The sequence below is a fragment of the Epinephelus moara genome, chromosome 7, assembly GCF_006386435.1.
Source record: "Epinephelus moara isolate mb chromosome 7, YSFRI_EMoa_1.0, whole genome shotgun sequence".
Classification (NCBI taxonomy): Eukaryota; Metazoa; Chordata; class Actinopteri; order Perciformes; family Serranidae; genus Epinephelus; species Epinephelus moara.
Window position 1 is genome coordinate 17,159,873 of NC_065512.1, and position 15,541 is coordinate 17,175,413.

At 41.6% G+C, this 15,541-nt stretch overlaps 1 protein-coding gene and 1 long non-coding RNA gene across 2 annotated transcripts in view; one reads left to right on the plus strand and one right to left on the minus strand.

Moving 5' to 3' along the window:
* Nucleotides 1-10,085, minus strand: part of uxs1 (UDP-glucuronate decarboxylase 1) — a 61,096-nt gene extending 51,011 nt beyond the window's left edge. Inside the window, exons 1-3 of the mRNA XM_050048493.1 lie at nucleotides 9,273-10,085; nucleotides 4,465-4,492; nucleotides 1,846-1,894 (exon numbers count right to left, since the gene is read on the minus strand). Of these exons, the coding sequence (XP_049904450.1) occupies nucleotides 1,846-1,894; nucleotides 4,465-4,492; nucleotides 9,273-9,363 (168 nt within the window). The 5' untranslated portion in view covers nucleotides 9,364-10,085. The remainder of the gene's footprint in view (nucleotides 1-1,845; nucleotides 1,895-4,464; nucleotides 4,493-9,272) is intronic.
* The window catches only part of LOC126392843 (uncharacterized), a 13,858-nt gene continuing 7,151 nt past the window's right edge, over nucleotides 8,835-15,541 (plus strand). Inside the window, exon 1 of the long non-coding RNA XR_007570219.1 lies at nucleotides 8,835-9,245. This is a non-coding gene — a long non-coding RNA (uncharacterized LOC126392843). The remainder of the gene's footprint in view (nucleotides 9,246-15,541) is intronic.

Genomic DNA, 15,541 nt, shown 5'->3' on the forward strand with positions numbered 1-15,541 from the left:
TTTTCGGCACCCCGAGGCATGGATACTAATGACGTCAGATTCTGGGTAAGTCATTGATCTCTACTGATTGGTTAGGGAAAAAATCAAATTCCCTCCCCCTTGTAAATCACCTTCAATGGAAGCCATGTCAGACTGAAGGTTCTGGGAGCTTCAGTCTGACACTCAGGCTAGCTGCTGAAGTAACGGGTGGAGAAGTACTTCATGACTGATGTCATGAAATATTGCATTTCAATTTCTTATAAAATCTTATTTTACCATTGTATCCAAAGTGCCTTTATAGCCCCCTTTTACACTGCCAGATTTTCGGCGAATGTTGGGCTGGCAAGCGAGCATTTAGACACACAGAGCCGGCTTGCGAGTTGATCCGAGGTGCCCAATTTTTTGCCTCGTAGGGTAGTCATATTGGCGGAACCCTTTCAGTTTTAACAGACCGAGGCGCCCTTACGTAACGGGAGGGGCTGTTGATGACTTGTGGGAGGAGCTGTTGATGACGCCGCACGTGCGACCCACTGGCGGTGGATAAACAGGAAACAGCTGATAGCAGGAATTAGCAGCTAGTAGCAAGAGGGAAACACAAACCTGACAGACACTGGGGCGTCGGTGGCTTAGTGGTAGAGCAGACGCCCCATGTACAAGGCTGTTGCCACAACGGCCCGGGTTCGAATCCAGCCTGTGGCCCTTTGCTGCATGTCACTCCCTCTCTCTCTCCCCTTTCACGCTCATCTGTCCTATCGATTAAAGGCTTAAAAATGCCGAAAAAATATCTTTAAAAAAACCTGACAGACACTGTAGAGATGAGCAACTGGGGAGACAAGGAATTGCGCACCCTCCTTGTCCTCACAACGAAGAGGCCATTAACCGTGATGGGGACGGTGAAGAACAGGCCGACTAACTGGAGAATCGCCGAAGGACTGACTAGCCGCGGCTTCCCTCCCATGTCACTGTTTACGTCACACTTGCTCACGCCCCCCATTGCCCCGAAAAAGGCGCATTCTGTATAAACAAAATTAGGTATGCGGCATTTTGCGGCACTCCCCGAATTTGTTTTTATACTGCCAATGCTGAAAAAAGAGTGATTGGGCTTTTCTGCAAATTTGCACAGTTGCTGTCTAAAAAGGGCTTCTGTGTTTTGTTTAGGTTTGCCTTGTCTGTTCAGTGTGTGTGTTGCTTTTATATGTTATGTGAAAATGTCAATAAACACATTTGTCGACACAATCAAACAAAATAATAAGAACATTTATGCATGTAGCTGCAACAGAGAGAGTGATTTGTCTTATTATAGCCGTGACATTACTGTTGCCTGTGGTTTTAAGCAGCCACTCAAAGTGCTTGATGCAAAGTGCTGCACAAAGACAAAGACCTGATTATTTTTATAGCAACGATGTTAAAAAGAGCAGACAAACAAAACAAAAGCCTACTGTTGCCTATAAATAGCGTATTTTACAACCTGTACGGCAGGCGTTCCAGGATGTGTGACGAGGTAGAGCAAATTCACGTAAATAAAGACTTCAGTTCTTTAACAAGCGGAAGAGCACTGAAAAGGTTTTTTTCAACTCCAATGTAAAGACCATTAATCCTACAATATAAATTATGTGTGTTACATGCTGGGCTGCTCCACATTTTTTTGCACCCAATCAAAAATCTAACTTAGGCAAAGGCGTGCGGAGTAAGTACGTGAATGTAAATGTAGAATCAATCAATGCAAATCAATCGAATGTCCCCGTGCGTGTCTTTACAAGGCTGTATTCCAGTAAATGTGAGATAATATGTGCATGAGGAAGAGAAATAGTAGCTGATAACATACAGCAGAGCTCATTGGACCTGTAAAAGACATGTTGCACTCACTTCGTCAATTCTCTGATCAATCTTCATTTCTCCGTGTTCTTGTATTGATCTATGATGACACAAAGACAAAGGGGGGATGAGATGATGGCAGCAGTCACCACAGAGCCAGAGGAAATTCATCTGTTAAGAGTAAAGATCCTCTATCACAGTATATACAACCTTATATCACAATATCTTTGTCCTGATACCGTCAATTTTCTGTTCACTGAGTGAATAAAACACACCATGAATGTTTGTCAAATCAAGATAATTAATCACAATAATGCTGAAAACACATAAAAACCTCATACTGCCATAAAGCAGTCCTGCTCATTATTTCTGCAACACTGCCAATAATGGCCCAATTCAACCAAAGATTGCAAACAGCTGAAAAAAACTGTATAGTCTCGCGTCATTACCATAAACCTAATCAGCACAATCACCGCATGAATTCTCACAGCATTCAAAGGCAGAGAGAAAGATGGAGCTGTGATCTTTAGACGACACTTATTAGTTTAAAGGGCACCTATAATGCTCATTTTTTAGGTTCATAATTGTATTTTGGGTTTCTAGACGAACATGTTTACATGCTTTGGTGTTGGAAAAACACTTAATTGTCCTCAAACTGTCAGTACTGGAACATCTGTTATCACCCTTGGTCTGAAATGCTCTGTTTTGGCGCCTGTCTCTTTCAGCCCCCTGCCTGAAAATACCCAGTCTGCACTGGTTAGTCAGTGTCTCCAGGTTTTTCGTCTCTGGATTATGTACTGTATGTATATATGTGACGAAGCACAGCAGCACTTTCTGTCAGGAAAAATAACCTATAAAGCTTCAAAGCCAACATTTTCACAATTGAAAATTTTCCAGCTGGAATATCACGGTTTTCCCACACATTCATGTATTTGTGGCGATCTACCACATATTGATGTTTCATTTTTGTAGCTGGAACCTTCATTAAGAACGCAACTGGAATATACCATTCAATTTTTAACAGCACCACACAGTGGAGACCATAGTCTGGGCACAGGTGGAGCAGCAGAACGCCACGCACTAGGGTTGTGCGTTGAATCAACGCTTCCGCCTGCTCGACACAAGCATACTCGGGTGACTATAAGCGGAGCGGACTCCGCGAAGAATGTCCGCAGTCATTCGGGCTTTCATAGTCGAGCGCACTTCTGCGTTATAGTTTCCTGTAAAAATGTCCGTGAAAAATCCCCGCGATGTGAAAAATACATGCCGAGCAGTCACTGGTGCGCGGAGCGGAGTCCGCGCGGTCGTAAAATCTGAGCTTTGCGTGCACAGGGCTTGCAGACCTCCGCGGAGTCTGTTCCGCGTATGTTCCGCCCGAGTATGTTCGGACCTTAATGCGCATGTCGCGGAGCGGTGAACAAACCAAACAACACAATGTCAGGAGAAATTGAAAAGATATGCCGTCTATGTAAAGTCAACTTGCTAATTAAGGAGCCATTACATGTTCAAGAGTTTTATAAAGCTGCTCAAATGCCAAAGAGAGGCTATAAGTGAACGTTTCAGTGGCGACGCGTAATGACACCCTCCCCCCCCAAACCAAATGTGTTCCTATTGGTCAAAGTGACAGCTGTGACGGGAGGAGTTGTGAATGACAAAAAGAAAATCAAACATGCTAGACTTTCTGTTGGAACGTCGTGAGGCGTCCCAGACATGGTGTCTGCTGTCGTTAACTATGACACACTACACAAGATGAAACAATGGATTATCGTGTACGACACACAAGTGTCATAGTAAACGACAGCAGATGTGTCATGTTTAGTTTTCTTTTTGTCGTTCATGACGTCTCCTGACACTCTTTGTCGTTCACGATCCATGCCGACACCGTATGTCGCTGCGTCGGGCTAGAATCGGGCTGATATCGTGTAGTGTGGACCCGGCACAACAGGGACAGCAAACTAGCTCGAAGACATGGCCAAACACAAGTATGACACTGAATGTAATTAACTGTGTGGACCTCGACCTAATGACTAAGGAGAAATTTGGACCCTGTGGCTGGACCACTTGGGAACCACTGTCTTAGAACAACAGCACTCTCATTTTAATGTTGTCCATCTCTTTTCCAACCTACTTTATATTAAACAGGCTAAATAAATCACTTTTCTATAATACATCACTGATATTTCAATGGAATAAATTATTTATTGACTTATTCATACTTCAAAAACAGCATCTATAAGTGATGAACATAGGGGGGATTAAACAGGCTACATTCCCATAGAAACTGCACACCTGCAGTGCAGCACTGGGTCTAAAAGTTTGCTTTCACTCAGTGGCTCCTCCTCTAATCCATGATCTGATCAGCTCTAATCAATCCACCAACAGACTGATCATTTCTCCATCCTTGCACTCAAACTCAAGAAACTGCTGCTGAGAAAAATAAATTAACTTAACGCCTACGTTCACAGACACTGAATATAATTCAAAATCGAGGAGAAATTAACAACATCGCCAACCAGCAAAGGTTATTATGACATGATTTTTTACACAATATTCTGGTATCAAAGAGGCGCTGGGGAAAATGTTGTCAAGAATCATGAGTTCAGTTACAATGCAGTATGGCAAATGTATAATTTAAAAGCAGTTAGGTGATAGAGAAATTATTTACTGTACCTCATGTTCGTATATGTTCCCCAGACAGCTGCAAGAGAGACAGAGAAAACATTATAAACTGTGATGCACCGATCTGAGCGCAATATCACGCTGATATGGACTGAAATAGCTGGATCAGGTATGACTACTTCAATTTAATTCTACTTTTATGTCGGATTACACGTCTTAGTACTATGTCATGCATCAGCAGCACACCAGCAGACCACATTTTGTTCTAATTTTATGCAGTTGTATTGTTTTATTGGAATGTTAATGTCAGGTTTACACTTAAATTGATGCTCCTGTTCATTTTGATGTATTTTTACCATGTCGCTGGTGCACAATTTATTATTTTAATGCAAAAAAACAACTCAAAAGCAATGTTTAAGTCAAGCCTGATGTTGCCTTACACATTCGAGAATGATCCAGTCACTGTCACACAGTGAGGCATACAGCATATTCATTTCACACTGGTATCAGATTGGTGCTCTGTATCGGGACTAACAAACAAGTCAAATTGGTGCATCTCACATTATGTATGTAAAGAGCATGTATAGTGCAGTGTCACAGTTTGTCTAACAAAGCACGTAAGCGTCCGCCAGTAGCTCACTGGTTAGAGCAGGCGTCCCATGTACAAAGGCAATGTCCTTGGCGCAGCGGCTGCAAGTTTATTTCAACATTGTGGACCTTTTCTCTCCCCCTTTGTGCTCAAGTCTGTCCTATCAGCTAAAGGCAAAAAGTCCAAAAGTAATCTTTAAAATAAAAAAAGTGCAAAAAAACTTTCAAATGAAAACAATTAAGGAAAAGAAGCTCCAGCATTCATCTTCTTTTCTCTCAGCTGCTACAGCTGTACTGTCTTAAAGGTGGACTGTAAATCATTGCGCTGTGAATAATTCAAAGTTTCATACTGATCCATAAAAATTGATTAGTACAAAAATCCCACCAGGTAACATCCTATCTCTTAAATCTGGATATTTTCCTATTGATTTATTCTATCCTTATTTAATTTAATCCTCACACTGACCATCAGATTAATATAGATGTTTTAAAATCAATGGAGCATCAGTCTCATCCTTGGCACTAGCCCATTTTGTCTCACATGTTACAGGACTTGGAAAAAAGATTAATACACACTGACCAAAGCCACCCTGATGTGATTTTCTCAAGGATCCTCAGGCAATAAATAGGGATGCACCGAAATGAAAATTTGTGGCCGAATACTGAGTACCGAATATCGTTGTTTAGTTTTTCATTAGTTTTGCAAGTGAACCCCCTCCAGATTAGTGTTGTCACGGTACCAAAATTGGGAACCACGGTACGATACCAGTGAAAATATCATGGTTCTGAGTACTATCACGATACCACAGCAAAAATTAGGCAGATGTGCCTTTTGTCATTTATAAAAAAAATTAAATCACTTTTCTATAATACATCACTGATATTTCAATGGAATAAATTACTTATTGACTTATTCATTGATATTTCAATGGAATAAATTACTTATTGACTTATTCATACTTCAAAAACAACATCTATAAGTGATGAACATAGGGGGGATCAAAATAAATAAATAAATAAAATAAAAATCAACCAGCCACCCTCCTCCCCTGACAAGTAAAGAACAGTCCCTAAAGTGCGGTGAGGTTTGTGGGCCGTTACCTGCCACAAAGAGAGAAATGTGAACGGCTCGTTTCTCCTCTGACACGTCACATAACTTCGTGCTGCCACAGCTCGGCTGTCCAGGTCCTTTTGGGCAGTCATGACGCCAAGAAGAGGACATTATTGGAGCCAGGCTTCTCCGTCACTGGTAAGCCATTATCTTGCGCCGCAGAGCACTATGGCCGCCGTATTTGACAAGAATACATATTCCTGTCTGTGTCTGTGACCCCCGTTCAACCCACAACCGGCGGGGTTTCTGCTGCTGGTTGAAATATGTACTCGCACAGCGTGCTGAATGATTTATTTTGCTGGCACAGAACTATTTTTAGTCGCAAATGCGAGTGCAGTGACGGACGGAGTAAAATATCACCACACTGCCGACATTTTACTCCGTCCCATCACCGCAAGCTGTTTGATTGCGTTATCAAAATACGCCGCTCTTATTCGGCCTTGCTTTTCACTTATTCCACGGAATACCGAATGTGTGTTTTTTTGCAATATTAGGCCGAATATATTCGGTTACCGAATATTCGGTGCGGTTTGTCGAATATATTCGGTTACCGAATATTCGGTGCGGTTTGTTTGCAAGCGTAACTACATTACCAACTTTATAGTCTGCCCAAATTGGAGAACACTGCTGGTGATTTTCTGATAATACACGTTTAAAGAAAGTAAACTGTTATGAATGATTCTAGATGTTATAGCAAATGACTGTGAGGACTGCTGGTGAAATCTTTGGTCAAACTCAGTCTTAGTAGAGGATTCTGGTCTGTTTGTGTTTGGTTGTAACTCAGACTTGACTTTGCATGATCTTGTTTTTGTTCTGGACATAGCGTGGGCGCTGTTGACTCCAACCCTGCTGAAACCACTTATCATTCTTACTTGTCAGCCACACTGCCACTAAAATGTCAGTTCAACCTTACAGAGCATTACTAGATTAAATTATCACCCATGGTGAGACTCGGATAAAATGAGAAGCTCAGCCACTTATCAAATACCAGCCCTCGCTGCCATATTCAGGCAATAAAACCTGTTTAATAAATATACTCAAGGTTGTAATCGTAAAACTTTGTTGACGCATCACCTGACTGGCACAAAGGATGACTTCATTGGTTTTACAGACACCATGTTCATTGTGCAAAACAATCAACAAAACAGCAACTCTGTTCACCACAGCAGACAAAAATAACATTCTATCAATACCAGCCAATCACAGAAGTAAAAAAGGTCATTGTTTGACAGTTTGCACCCATACTTGGCACTTGACAAAATGTATAGTTTGGGAATTTACTTCAGTGGAAAGCACTGTAACTGTCGTGTGGCACTGGGATTGTTTCAGCCATATTACATCATGTTCAATATCAGTGGAGCTGCAACTAATAATTACTTCCATTTATCCCAATTGTTTATTTTCTCACATTTTAAAGACTTAACAAATGATTGAAAAATGGAGAAAATTGGCCCACAAATCTTCCCAGAGCCAAAATGACATCTTAAACATGCCTTAAACATATTTTTTGTTGTCAATTTGCAATGACTCAATTCAGTTTTTCATTTCTAATCACTTTATATGTTTAGGTCAAGCCTGACGTTGCCTTACACATTAAAGCATGATCCAGTCACTAGCTATGTTTCCATCCAAAAGTGATTCGAATCATTGGGAAATGCGCATTAAAAGAAATACGAATCCTGCGTGTTTCCATTAAATGTATGGACTTTGGTGAAAACTACCAACTCGCGTGAGTTTTCCGCAGAACCGGAAACAAAACAAGTCTCGCAAGTCTCTTGTTCTTCTACGTTTTCTGGCGGTTGGCAACCAGCTTGTAAATGCATTACCGCTTTCCCGACCCAGAGTGTGGATATCACCATGGAGAGAGGTGCGCTACGTCAGACTTAATTTGAACATAACTGTTTCCATCCCCCGTTTTGCGAATCAACATTTTTTTGAATCAACCAAAACCCAGCTAAAGCGAGCGTATTTTAGTTTGTGCGAATCAGGGGATTTTAATTCTAATTTTGGCATTTCCATCATAATTTTCCAATGCGATACTTCTAGATGCGCATCTAAACAGGCTGATGGAAACATGGCTACTGTCACAGTGGGGCATACAGTATATTCATTTCACACTGGTATCAGATTGGTGCTCTGTAGCGAGAGTAAAATAAGTCATACTGGTGCATCTTGCATTATGTATGTAAAGTGCATGCATGGCGCAGCGTCAGTGTGTCTAAGAAAGCAAATGAGTGGCTGTCAGTAGCTCAGTGGTTAGAGCATGTACAATGGTATGTAAAGAGGCAATGTCCTTGCAGCAGCAGCCGCAAGTTTGTTTCAAGCTTGCAGCCCTTTTCTCTCCCGCTTCATGCTCAAGTCTGTCCTATCAGCTTAAGGCAAAAAAGCCCCAAAGGTAATCTTAGAAAAATAAATTTCAAAACTTCCAAAGAGAGACTATTGAGGAATTATCTGCTTTTCTCTTGCCTGCTACAACTGCACTGTCTGACAGGTGGATTTTAAATCATTAGGCCATGAATAATTCAAATTTTCATACTGATCACATATCAATTGATTTTTATGGATCAGTATTAATGACTAAAGGACCGTAGTCAGGATGACTAAAGGACCTTTTTTTTCTAAATAATTTACTCTTACAAACAACAAGTTTGTGCCTGGGGCCATAATATTTATTTTATTTTTATTTTGTTTAATTTTTATTCCTGTCATTATTTCACCTAATTATTTACGTTTTTCCCTTTAATTGTGTTAATATTTATTAGATTTTATTTGTATTTTATTTTATTATTAATATTTATTTTTTGTATGTATTATTCACACCTGTACTCACACTGTTTCAATAAAAAAAAATTTGATCACAAAAAAATAAAATAAAATTAGATGGTACATTATCCTGAAATGCAACTGGTTTTAACAGTATGTTGACCCTCACTGCTTTAACACTTGTCCAGTTGGATGACTTGGGTGTTTTAAATTATGTCCTCTCAGTCCTTAAAGTCCTGTACTGCACATTGTGGGGGCTTGGCCACCAAACAGTGTGTTGTGTAAGTTTTAACAAACGTTACTCACTCAAGTTTACCACTAGGTTGTCAAGGATGAAAATGAAGTCACAGGAATGGTAACAGTTTAACAGGTGAGACACACAAATGAATGTACTTACAGGCAATGTAGGCGATCAAAGCGAGGGCAAAAAGCAGCTTCATCATTCTTCTGTTTAATCCTGATATCAGCCAGATGACCCGCTTCATCATCCGCACAATGCAACAGGACCAGGAACCCAACGAGCCACGTTCAGATCCAGCTATAGCATTTTGAGTCACAGTAGTTCATATCCTCTGTGGGGCTCGGTCTTCAGGATGTCTTGGGTTATCAGGCAGACTGTCAGTGATTTACTGCTCCTAAATCACATTAAACTGAGCTAGCTTGACAGTTGAGACAAGCTAGCTGCTCCTGCTACGTCAACACCAAGCAGGAGCAGTTTACGTGGCTAGCTGTTACACACAGGTACCAGGTGGCAGGCTACACTGTGTACTGTCAACACTCACAACTACATATAAACTTATCTATCAGCGGCATTTGTCCCCTCACTAAGCAAACAGTTATGTTAGCTGCAACACCTCATTTCTCACGTACACAGATATCTTAAAGATACATTTACAAGCTTCGGAAGCAACAAATAACACTGAACCCAGTATGGTTAGCCGTTAGCACCACATTAGCAGTTAGCCGCGGCTAGCTAGCTAGCTACTAAACTGACAGCGCATTCTTCTTCCGCTCATAGCTGCCGCTGAGAAGCAACAGACGCGATTCCGTCCTCACATGTACATTCAAGTAGGCACCGGGAAAATAAAACAGCTGTTCATTTCAGCGGCTCACAAACGGATACATGTCGGAGTTTGCTGCTCTCAGTTGGGCCGAGGAGTAGATGATGAGCGATAAGTCATGGCTCGATTTAGCAGCCTGACTTTCCCCGCAGACTGCGTGACGCTCATTTGACTCCTGCCTCGAACAATAACACGATTTGTTTTATGTGTATGAATTTAAGAAGACCGTTGGTATTTGTAGACTGCTAGAACAATGTGATAGCTTTCCAAATATTCATCATTTTGCATGGGGGGAAGCTTTTAAGTTTAATTTCTGTCATTTATTTCCATCACTGACACAATGGCTCATTCATTCATCACAGGAAACTTTCCACAGTGCAGTGAAGTGTTCATACCTGGTTGATTTTCCCAGTTCAACCACCTTAACCTGTTTGGCGCTGTGAGCTTTTTGTATGGTGAGATGTATTTGCATTTGCTAAATGTATGCTGTATGTCACTATAGTGCAGGTGTTATTTAGATCCAGACAACCAGAGAGACTGCAAAATAAATATGACTGTCACTGTGTTTGGTTAAAATATGAGATCCCCTCAGTGATAATATTCATTAATTATTGGCTACACAATTGTGTTGCAGGTATCCTGTACTGCAATGGAATCTCCTCCCCTTAATTAAAGTTATTCCTGAACCAGGGGCGTAGCACCAATTCTGTGGGTCCCCTTGCCCTTCCTTTCTTAATCCATGTCCCTCTCACGCACCTTCAGTTTGCTTCTTTTCTGTTCATTTCTTTCAATTCAATTCAATTCAATTCAATTCTGTAACTCTATACTGAATAAATAAAATAAAAATATTAGAATGATTTAAAATTGAGTTTTAAAATAAAAAAGGAATGTTTTTAGCTTCGACTTAAAAGCAGTGGCGGCTGCTGGTCTTTCAAACAGGGGAAGTTCACATTAAGTTCACATCATAAAATTTGTCATATTGTAGCGAGGTAGTAACTTATAAAAGGAACATTTAATTGAAGCCATTTTTCAACCACACTCAAGCCATAGAACCACAGCAGGAACTCCGGACTGCACTCTGTCAGAAGACTCCACACGCAAATATCGGCATGGGACTGAGCTCGAAATGCGACGATGCCAGTGTGTATTTCAAAAGCGCTGTCAGTCACAAAGGGGTTCACCCTTTTAGGCATTTCCTCCAATCATCATGCAGACACCAAGCGTCCTCTCCTGCCTACCGCTCCATTAGGTCCCAGGGAAGCTGAGCCTCACAAGAAGTGACGATTTTGTCGCATTTATCCAATGACTGTCTCGCTTTGCTGCATGAAAAAAACCTGCTCCCAATGACTGTCTCGCTTTGCTGCATGAAAAAAACCTGCTCAGCGCTGTCTCATAGGAACGCTTGGAGGCTCCGCGTCCACCGTGCTGACACGAGAATGTATGACAAGGAGGTCACGTTTGAAAACTGGTGATAAACAGCTGACGTTTGGACATTATAGTCATGATGTTAAACGCATCCTAGCGCACGTTTAATGCAATGTAAATTCTTATTTTAATGTAAATTCAATAGTGCATATTTGGCCATTTCTTAAATGAAATTTTAGGGGAAGTTCAGCCCCCCTTGTTGTCTCAGAGCAATCGCCCCTGCTTAAAAGTGTTGAGAGTCGGGCTTGTCTAACATTATCTGGGAGGTTATTCCAGGTTTGTGCAGCATGATAACAAAACGCTGCTTCACCATGTTTTGTTCTGACTCTTGGGATGGTCAGTAGGCCGGCACCAGATGTCCTCAGGGTCCTAAAAGGTTCAGACTAAACCATTTTGCACCTTTAAGGAGTGACAGCGGTCCAAAGGAGCTTCCACTATTTTTTTCTTTTTTAAAAAGGTCAGTCTTTCAATTGTAATTTACTCATGGCACTAATTACTTAGAAATGAAAAAGAAATTGCAAATAAAACCAAACTTTTTATTCCAGGATTTTCAAGGGACCCTCTCTTGCTGGGGCCCTGGGTAATAAGTCCCATTTTTCCCCCCACTATGACGCCCCTGTTCCCAACCCTGAAGCAGGTTAACGTATTCTCACAGAACGGTTCATGGGTATCCTATCCCATATTTATGGGTCAATATGTTGATGAATTTAATCACTTTTTGCTGTATTTTTTTCTATGAAATATCTTCGTAACTATAGCCCACCCCCCAACACACACAAGCGACATACAATCTGAGAACCCAGCAGTCATCATATATCTGACGATGATTTATATGCAGGTATCTGTTCAGAGATTAGACAACATACTGTGTAAACATTCTGCCAGTTTCACTCCCACTTGACTACAGATGCATCAGATGGCGACTTGACCAACACAAACAAATGTATACCCCAAGGATTTACTGTAAAATTAATATGATGTTTATACTTTGCTATAATGTACAAAGCACACCCGGTGTAAACAACCAAGTAAATAACAGACAATATCACAACATGCCTCCCTCCAGTATATTTAAAGACTCCAGAGTAGTTGAGAATAGTTTCTTAAACATAGTCAAAGCTCTATTTATGCACTCTATTTAAGCTGTCAAAACTGCAGGTCACATGACATGCATGTACCAGAGAAACTTCTTTCCATACACAACCATTACAAAAAAGAAACAGCTGTAAAATAATGAAGATTTAATGGTAGCAGTTTCATTTTTAGTCATAATGGATGGCTGTAGAGCTGCAGGGATGACATGTTTTTATAGGTTGGGTACCCCCAAGTAAGCATCGCCCTGGTTCTCTCGTCAAAAAAACAAAACAACAGGATTTTTCCCTTGAATTTTAGATTATTGCAGAAAATAAACTAGGACTAATCCCTGGAGCACTCTATGTTGGTCTGTCAGTCGGCCCACCCAAGCTCCAGGAACAGCACCGAAATTGGATAGAAATTCGCTTTTAAGCCAATTTGACATATTGACCAAACCTTGTAACTACAGCACATAATGCCATTAGGCCCAAGAGGACTTTTTTCCCATAGACTTTTACTGTGAAAGAGACATGTGTAACCTTTTTTTTTTGAGCATCACAACCCTGGTTAAGTGATTCATTTTACTATCATAATTTGATTTACTGGGTCCAATAACATTTCAAAAGCCTGGAAGAGGCGCATGATTAGATTATTTTATCTGCATTCAAGTTAGCAAAGGGCTAAACAGGACTTGCAGTGGCCCATGGATGCAAAAGATCCAGGTAAAGTTATACCAAAAATCAAACTTTTTTGGCGTCATGCACCACTTATCAACTTCAATAGGAATGAACAGGGGACCCCACCTCTAACACTGTATCCAGTTCTCTTTATACATCCAAGGGTCCACCACTACAGCATGGATTGCCATGAATGTTAGGACAGACATGCATGGTGTCCAGAGGATGAATCCTATGACAATGTCCCAGCAACTAGCATTGGATGCATTGCAATGAAACTTGGTATACACATTCAAGTCCTCTCAAAGACATTTTGTAGTTAACTTCGGTGATCCAATGACTTCTCATCTAGCGCCATCATGAGATATACATATATATACAGTATATTAATAATGTGCAGGCAGTTGTAGATCCATACATAAGGCTAATTTATGGACAACACTAGGTAACCTGCATATACGGACACGGATGGAGCCTTCTGTTTCTACTCTGAGTTCATTTTCTGAAAGCTTATGGACATGGATGAAACAGAGCAGCACCACTGGAAATCATGGGGGCAGTGTAGCGTATGTCAGGCGAGACGTGACCCTAGGACACAACAAAGACATTTTACATCAGCTGGGGACTCTGGTGCGAATGTGAGCGTGAATGGTTGTCTGTCTCTATGTGTCAGCCCTGTGATAGTCTGGCGAACTGTCCAGGGTGTACTCTGCCTCTCGCCCAATGTCAGCTGGGATAGGCTCCAGCACACCCGTAACCCCCAACAGGATAAACAGGAATGAAATGAAGGCAGTTGTAAATGCACATATAAGGCTCATTTATGCTCAATGCTAGACAGCCTACATTTAAGGAAATAGATGGAGCCTTCTTTCTGTACTGTGCATTCATTTTGTTCATATTTGGGCACATTTTGTAGGAGCGTATGGACACAGACGAAATGGAGCAGCACCACTTGAAATCATGGGGGTAGCGTAACATATTTCAAGCGAGACACGGCCGTAGCACACAACAAAGACATTTTACATCACTTCCTTTTTAAAAAGGCACACTGTGCATTTCAATACCCATACTATCATACTATTTAGTATGCCAAAAAAAGATTTATGATGTCCCAATACATAGTAGATGAAATGCAGTGTGCCAAAAATACCAGGATGTTCTACTACATCCGGTGCAGTTTTGCAGTATGTAAACCAGCATGTTTTTCTGGCTATTCTGACCCACAATCCTCTGCACAGTGGACGATACCTCACGTCGACTAAGCCGCAAACAGATGATGGCTTGACAGCTGACAGGAGTCGTAATGACGGATGACAGCGCATTCAAGTAACTGATGACCAGTCGAACAGTAATAATAGCAATACTGATTGTTTCAGTGAACAAGATAGTCATAAATATTACAAACAACAACAGGACATAGCTATAAAAATACAAATGACAGAGGACTCTCTGTGGAGAACTCGGTGAGTGGCGTTTGTTTATCTCCAAGGTAACAGATCTAACTGCAAGAGGTTCAAAGTTCAGAGCGTAATGTTATGAGGAAGTACTATGTCCTGTGTGCATACTGCATCTAACAGTACGTACTTTTTAGGGGCAGCAGCAGTGCCTACTAAAAGTAAAAAGACAAAGTATGCAATTCAGAACACGCCCCCATTATCACAGCCTTCTTCACCATGGCCATATTTGTTGTTGTCAGAGACTTTTAAGTCTGCCCTCTAGTGTCATCAAGTGGATGTATCTATGCCAACAGAAAGCATGAAGCAAATGCATCAAAGTAAGAGGACATTGATGCTTACAATGTTTGAAATAAACAGATCTATTTTTATACATAAAGGGAGTATAAATGAGCCTTTAAGGCCCTGACACACCAAGCCGACGGTCGGCCGTTGACCAAAGTCAGGCCGTTGGTGAGTGTCTGTCGCCCTAGTTTTTGCAGTGTGTCCTGCACCGTTGGCACTTCGGCGTCGGCGGCTTTTCGGCCGATTGAGCATGTTGAGTCGGCGGCGGAGCTTGTCGGTGAGAGAGATCACTCTGATTGGCTGTTCAGGTTTTATTTTCTCACCCCTGTAGCGAGTGAATCTGCCTATAGTGAAACTGGGGCTAACCGGTGCTTCCTCCTCAGGCTCCACTTCACTCAGCTGCCCGACAGATCTGCTGTTTTTTCCCACTTAAACCTGAATAACAAAACAGAGCTAGCTGTGAGGCTAGCGGAGCGTTTGCCGCAGCATGACCAGAGGGAAGCACAGCCAGTTAGCCTCCGCTAGCCTCCCAGCTAGCCCCGGCTCTCCGTTTGGATCCAACCGGAGCACCGAGCCCTGGTTTGTTATTCAGGTTCAAGTGGGAAGAAGCAGCGGGTTTATCGGACAGCTGAGTGAAAACCGGGACCGTCTGGATGTAATAGTCCGTGGAGGTGCTGCGGTGCTCGGCTG